The sequence below is a fragment of the Bipolaris victoriae genome, assembly GCF_000527765.1.
Source record: "Bipolaris victoriae FI3 unplaced genomic scaffold scaffold_262, whole genome shotgun sequence".
NCBI lineage: Eukaryota > Fungi > Ascomycota > Dothideomycetes > Pleosporales > Pleosporaceae > Bipolaris > Bipolaris victoriae.
Genome location: NW_014575130.1, coordinates 1 through 7,195, shown reverse-complemented (window position 1 = coordinate 7,195; position 7,195 = coordinate 1). Strand labels below are relative to the sequence as shown.

Below are 7,195 nucleotides of genomic sequence, written 5' to 3'. Positions count from 1 at the left end.
ACTCTACTGTAGTTATAACTAGTGATTACCGAGCCTATCTCGCATCATCATAGCTGACATGCAAAACTTAGCGCTTATGCCTGCCTTGGGCAACAGTGTCAGACACATGGATTTCTTGTAATAACGATGCCTTAAAAGCGAACCTTGGGCCACCCTATGGAAAATTGTAGGTCTATCCGACCTAGGGCTTTGATAATTCTTTACAAATATGGCCACGGCGGAACAAATGGCGGCCTATGCTGCGGCCCTCCGTCAATACAAACCTGCCCAAGACAAGCCCGTAACGGAAGTCGCCATTTTCAAACTCAAAGAGGCTCAATCGGCCGCTACGCTAGAGTACTTTGAGCGGCAAATCATCCAAAACACAGCACCAGGCACGGGCATTATACGGCAATCATATGGCTTTTCTCTATCCGATCCATACACTCTCATCTGGATGCTAGACTGGGAAAAGATACAGGACCACTGGGACTTTTGGCAGACGCCCGCTTTCGCGCCCGTGATTGTGTGCATCGACAAGATCTTTGTTTCTGGACGACCACTGGTGCGACATTATGAGTTTCAGCCATCAGGCATGCTGCGACATAGCGTACAAAAGGTTTTTGTGTGGAACGATGAGTTGGAGGCTCCTAAAGCTGAAAGTCTGGTGGGAACGAAGAGCAACGCATCAGACAGGAAAGTTGCATATGCTGTCGATATGCAGGAAACTAGTTGGAGATGCGCTGTCTTTGGCTACGAGAACAAGGAGACCGCTCACAAGGATGAGTTTGTCGAATGGGAAGGGCTGGAAGCTCATCTTGTTGAATTAGCATTTGTTGAGAAGCCGACTCAAACAATGAAGGCTGGATTCGATATGGCGAAACATGGCAAACTCTATCTACACTCTTTTAAGAGAACCTAGTGACGCAAAGTTTCGATGAAATATATCTTATAGTGGAGTCGCATACTAGATTGGATGTGAAATATTGTTGGAGCTCAGATACATGTCTCTGACTTGGGGTAGGTTAATCACATTAACACCCATGCTCAAAAGTCTCGAAAGCCATATACGTGAGAATGAGGCATAATTAGGTCAATTCTATTGAAGTGGATATGAATCGTAAGCAACCAAGAGGCTCAAACTTTGCAGCCAAGGGTATGCAAGCATGGATTGGTCCGAAATGGCTAGATTGATGGAACATTGTTACTAACATGAAGTGATGGTCTATGACTTTATACATTCACTTTAACTAATGGAGATCTAATGCAGCTCCCAAGGAACGTCCTGGTTACGTATATAGGTCGTCATGCCGTCAGTATCGCCTTCAACCTCAGCTCGAATCCGGCCGTTGCCTAGGAATCCCCAGGGATCGTCGTCAAGATAGCGGATATTGTAATGCTCCCACCTTGGTATCTTGATGGTTTTGAGGTAATGCATCGACTGTAAATCATGTATTAGTACCGGGAATCGTATGTCAAACAATGTGAAAGAATAAAACGCACCGATCCGCCCCAAGACATGACTTTCCCATCTACGGTATTGTTCTTGTACCAGCTCTTACAGTCACCGCTAAAGACACTAGTCGTCATCCACTTGTCCACGTATTCATTTAGTTTGTCTGTAACATCAGTCCTAACATCCATTGCCTTGATACGTTCTGTCTGCATCTTCTTTGCGGCAGCGATGACGTATTCAATTTGCGTCTCTAAGCAGGGGAGCACCGTTCCATTAGCTAAATTCCCCCGTGCTCCATTCATGATCCAATAATTCGGGAATTTCGGGGCAGCGATGCCAAGGTAGCTTTGGGGTATGGGAAGCCATGCCTCCTTGATCTCGACACCATCGATACCATGCAACTTGAAATGAGGAGTCCAAGCGATGTCGAAGCCTGTGGCGCAGATAATCACATCTACCTCCTGATGGAGACCGTCCGCAGTGATCAGGCCTGTTTCGTTGATGGCTTTGATCTCCTTGAAGTGGCATTCTACATTCGGTTCAATGAGGGCCTCAAGATAACCATCACCTGGCGTCAAACGTCTGCAGCCGACCGGCCACTTTGGGATCAACTTATCTGTAAGCTCACTGTTACTCTTCAACCTCTTAACCATTTCGCTCTTCATGTACCATTCGGCCATGCGAGATGCTTCGGTGTCCTTATAGAAGATCTCGAATCCGCGATTTATAGCAGCCTCAATGTTTTTGCGATATTTCAGGTGCTCATCCGGCCTGGTCTCCATAAACTCTATCTCATCCTTCCGAAAGAAGTATTGCTGTACGAGTGGATTCGCAATCTCGTCTGGATTCGGATTCTCCGGGTTGGGAAGATCAATCCTAACCCGAGGCATTGGCGGCGCGATCCAAGTAGGGCTTCTCAGGTAGCACTCCAATTTCTTAGCAACTTAGGCGTCCATGTCAGTATCAGCATTGAAAGATGGACTACATGAAAGAAAAGTAATAACCTTTTTGAACTTGAGGAACGATCTGGATTGATGAGGAGCCGGTGCCAATCACCGCAACACGCTTGCCGGAGTAGTCCACAGAATCTATTTCAATCAGTAAAGGAGGATCGTTTCTGTGGCTGAAGATGAGAGTGACTTACCATCCCAATGCGCTGAATGTAGCACCGGTCCTTGGAATGAGTGCAAGCCCTTGATATCAGGCCCTATAGGGTTAGAATTTAGCATTGTGCTGGGGGCATAGATGTCATACATCTCCACCGGTTTAGGAGACCAGAACCATTCATGAGAATGTCGCACCAATCGATGAATGTCTTGCCCTGGTGCTCGATTTCGACTTCCCACTGTCCCTTGTCTTCATGCCATCTAGCCCCGAGGATTCGATGGTTCAACTTGACGAATTCCCCCAAATTCTGATCGCGGTAGAATTTCCCAAAGTACTCAAGTATCTCATGTGAGTACTAACATTATTTGTTAGCAACTTCTGTTCTCCTCCAGCTGTTTATGCTCAACGTACGGCGTAATACGATGACCACTTAGGATTTGGTAGAAATGAGTATGTGTAGACGTGAGCGGGTCTGGCAAATTTCAGCGTTTGACTCGCCGTAATTTTGTGGCATGGTGGGTTTTACACATCACACGCACACCCAGGATATCGATCTAAAAATTTCATGTTAGCGTTTTGTTCATTTGGCACTAGATGTACCAAATCATACTTTCCAGCCAAGTGCCTCCTATAGACGCATTCTTCTCGTAGCAGACTAATTGATAATTCTGCAATTGGCTGCGCATTTTATAGGCTGTACAGAGCCCTGTGGCACCAGCACCAACATGAATGATGCGGATCGTCCTTGGTTGCGAATGCCACTGATTGACCAAACCAGAAGTTGGATCACGCTGCGGAACATAAGCCCCTTCATGTGAACCATTACCATTGGCAACTGATCCCGGGGTTTGTTGTGTAGTAGTCTCTTCTAGTGCGCAGGTCCCGGCCGAAGCCCCGTTGGGAAAAGGCCCGTTTGTGCCAATGGCGTCGGTCGAGTACTCGCTCGTCTCGGCAGTTTTCATGTTGTACCTTTGGACAAGGAATTCACTGTTTCAATTGTGACTTTGCCATGTGTGAGAACACCAACGTAAATATTAAGATTCGTCCCATTGCCTTGTCAAGAGACATGACGCTGCCAATGCGAATGTTACGCAACTCTGCTCGCCTGGCTACTGTCAGTTGCGCTAACCTGGTGTCAGTTGGCATGAGTCATGCCAAGGCGATTACGTCGTTGGAAGGCGAGCCTTACTAGTCTTAGCCTCATCAATGCCTCCCCCTCTGCAGCTTCCGGCAGAGTTGTCGGCGATCCAACTTTCATCATGAGACAAACTGACATTGAAGCGCCTCGACCTACCCCGGGCTCGGGCTATTCGTGGATTTACTCCCTTTACCTGCATTGCGTAGTGTATCTCCTTCGCCAAGCGGTCGCATTATATACAGGCACTGGCTCACTCTTCACCAAACATGGCACTATAGTCACACCCGGTTTAGGTAATGGCTGTGTCAAATATTTCGTCTGCATTCCCAAGCAGCATAAGGATTCGGGCGAATCACTACCAATCATTCTTGTATTCGAAGGAGGTGGCTTTATCTTGGGTCAACCATCAGATGGTGAACGTAATAATCGGTTGTTATCTGACAGTGTCAGTGTTTGAACTCAAGGCCCTGCACATTCCTGTACTAATTCCGCCAGCTGAACGCCGTGGTTCTATCAGTTGACTACGCCAAGTCTCCAAGGTATCCCTTTCCGCATGCACTCCTTCAGCTATACCAAGTCTTGCAATGGTGTTTATCTTCTGATGGGGAGTGTGAGCTAGGCGTAGCCATTGACCCGAGTCGTGTTGCCTTTCTGGGGAACTCTGCTGGAGGAAATCTGGCGGCATCGCTCTCACTGTTGACTTCATTTGAATCAGGACCATGTGCCAAGTTTCGAGATGCTCTTCCAAGGAATTACCGACAAGTAAGCCAAGTTCTCTTATATCCCAGCACAGCATGTCACCAGCTTTACCGTCTGCGGTTTGCGAATACCACATCCGAAGTGCAAGGTCAATCCATCCCAGTGTGGGTGGCGGAGTTGATGGAAGGATCTTATCTGCCGCCCGTGGTGAACAAACAGCAAATCTTCATCAGCCCTTTGTTAGCAGATCTTGAGTTCTTAGAAGAGCTAAGATCCAACATCGCACCAGTTGTATGCTTTGTCGCAGGACTGGATTGTTTAAAGGGAGAAGCCATGCAGTATTGCAGAAAGCTTGAGAGTGCAGGCGTGCAAGTTTATCTCAAAGAATACCCAGAAGCAACTCATGGCTTCTCACATTATCCGAAGGATAACAAGAGTTATCGAAAGAATGATGTTCTCGACTGTTGGGAGGGCATTGTACGTTTTCTTGAGGAGGCATTTACAACACAAACTCGTCTCAGTTGAATGTAGTGTGAATTTTGTGCAGTTGAAGGTTGCCATGGCTATGATAGATACTTGAAAAGACATCAACGATCAGGTCCCAGGCCACAGTTTCTGTATTGCGTATATTTGTCAAAGAAGCCTTTCCCTACTTTCCAAAACTCATATTGTACGGCCTGGGTTTCAATCATCCTGAACACATCCATGCTTGCAATCAAATCTCCGCGGATAGCAAAAGATGGCGGCCAATATGGAGAAAGATTCTTGAGTAACTCAATACCCACATCTTCTGGGGAGACAGTTAGGGCATCGCGAATCAAAGCTTGCCTGATGTCGGGCCAAACAAGCATGTTGATTGACAAACGGTGCGGAATGGTACACTCAAGCGGTGTAGGACGGAGGAATTCTGGGACGAGAGCGTATGATTCAGGCGTTCTAAGCACATTCCACTGGTGATTGAATCAGAACTCTAGCGTATGCATGTCAAATATCCGTTCATGACTCACCCGCAAGTAAAGATACTGTACCCAAAACGTAGCTAGCATCCAATGCATTGGGATAGGTCCGTATTCTTTGATATAATGGAATAAACGAAAAGACAAAATATCCCTAGGACCCTGGGAGAGAAGACGGGCCAAAGATGGGCTTGTAGTATCGAATCTCCCAGCTTGGTGTTCACTTCTTGCTTCCTCGAGCATCGCGTGAATAAGTCGGTCTGCAGCACCTTGTGGGCGGGCATAGTTGGGAACTGGGAGCGAAGCAGATAAAGAATAAGAAGAGTCCCTCAGGGGAGCATCACCTTCGGATATACCATTCAAAGCGATAGTTTTGGATGATGTGAAGTAGCTTGTAACTGCAGCTTCGTCGACTGCGAGTGCATCATAGAAGCCAGTGTTATCAATGGCCTGGAGGGGAATGTTGGAGAAACTTTGAAGTAACGCACTCGTCTCATCCATGTGGTTGCTGAAGGATGGATGAGCAACATCGTGAGGAAAATCAAAGTTTTCAACAGCCGCGTCAAACGCGCAGGAGGAAGCTGGACTAGCAGCGGCGTATTCCATGATCCTTGTATCGTTCTCAGCCTCTAGTGGTAGTGGTGGTGGTGCTGTTGTTGTTGTTCCTGCTGCGGGACTCCGTCTCTGATGCTCATTCTCCCTTCCTGGCCGCGATTCTTTGTCGGCTTGGTTACCTGTGTTGGCCTCGCAGGCAATGGTGCGGATACGCTCAATCTGCGCTGCGAGATCATTGCACCGTATCCGAAGAGCCTCGTTTTCAGCTAACAAGGTCGCTACGCGCTCATCGGCACTGCTGGCAGCAGTTAATACTGCAATCTTCTGCTCGAGGCTATGCACATAGGTACGGCGGCGTTCGCGGTGGGTCCGCTGGCTCTTACGATCTGTGGCCCGCTTCTTGGCACGACGCGCTGAATTCGGTGATCCTGGCACTTCGGACGCGTCTGGTGTTGGTGAAGTAATCTCCGCGACCATAGTGGAGAGATGACATGAAGAATCAGCTAAGGACAAGGTCAATGAACAAATGGTAACACCCAAGTGGGTATTTATTGGATGTCTCTAGAGTACGCCACTCGGTGGCTTAGCGCCACAGTCTTAGCTCGGCTAATAAATGCGAGATTGCGGGGTAGAATTGTCTTAGTACGTTCAGAGCGGTGGCAGTTATCTCTCCCCCGATGCAATGGATTGTTCGTCTGTTAGACGCTCAGGCTGATCAATGTATGACATTTACTTAGCTGACTCTTTTCTGAGCAAGCGTATACCAAGCAGGTTCATGTCCCGTATACATGATAACTAGGCTACAGGCGCAAAGCGGAAGCTGTAAGTATATAAGAGTGTAATCTAAAATAGCTACGCCCACAGAGCCCCGGTCCGAGAATAGGGTGCTCTCGCGGCGGTGGCCTAGATTAGAGCTGGGAGAAGCCATGCGTTTAGCATCCGACTCAGCTTTTTAGTTAACTTTAGGGGCCTATTTACTTCTGTAGTTGCATTTTACGTTTACGTTTTTATTACTAGAATAAGGCTGTATTTTTTAACTATAGCTATAAATATAACTATATTTAGTAAAACGTATATTCGTTACATATAAATCTTTACAATATTTTATTACTATTACTTTAACTAGTAGAAAAAGCTATATTTAATAACGTACTTCACGGGTTCGCCGGCCACACGGGTGTTACACGGGGTTTGGATCTATACTTCTCCGTCCTAGTCCGCACTAAGGCAGGCGAGTATTACGCTAGTGTTCCGTGAGAGTTTGTCTGGCGATGCAGTGGAGTGGTGTGCTTAAATAGAAGGTAA

At 47.1% G+C, this 7,195-nt stretch overlaps 3 protein-coding genes across 3 annotated transcripts; 1 reads left to right on the top strand and 2 right to left on the bottom strand.

Annotated features, from left to right (window-relative positions):
• Positions 1-208: 208 nt before the first annotated feature.
• On the top strand, positions 209-901 carry COCVIDRAFT_21322 (hypothetical protein; the record flags this gene model as incomplete). Its single annotated transcript, XM_014694655.1, has 1 exon — positions 209-901. One exon carries the CDS (start codon positions 209-211, stop codon positions 899-901), a length of 693 nt encoding a protein of 230 aa, XP_014550141.1.
• A 339-nt stretch (positions 902-1,240) lies between these two features.
• On the bottom strand, positions 1,241-3,879 carry COCVIDRAFT_43224 (hypothetical protein; the record flags this gene model as incomplete). Its single annotated transcript, XM_014694654.1, has 9 exons — positions 1,241-1,420; positions 1,483-2,378; positions 2,440-2,523; positions 2,580-2,642; positions 2,690-2,897; positions 2,954-3,014; positions 3,069-3,096; positions 3,153-3,303; positions 3,874-3,879. The coding sequence occupies 9 exons, from the start codon at positions 3,877-3,879 to the stop codon at positions 1,241-1,243; spliced, it is 1,677 nt and encodes a 558-aa protein (XP_014550140.1).
• Positions 3,880-4,966: 1,087 nt separating this feature from the next.
• Positions 4,967-6,367, bottom strand: COCVIDRAFT_21320 (hypothetical protein; the record flags this gene model as incomplete). Its single annotated transcript, XM_014694653.1, has 2 exons — positions 4,967-5,329; positions 5,387-6,367. The coding sequence occupies 2 exons, from the start codon at positions 6,365-6,367 to the stop codon at positions 4,967-4,969; spliced, it is 1,344 nt and encodes a 447-aa protein (XP_014550139.1).
• Positions 6,368-7,195: the final 828 nt, after the last annotated feature.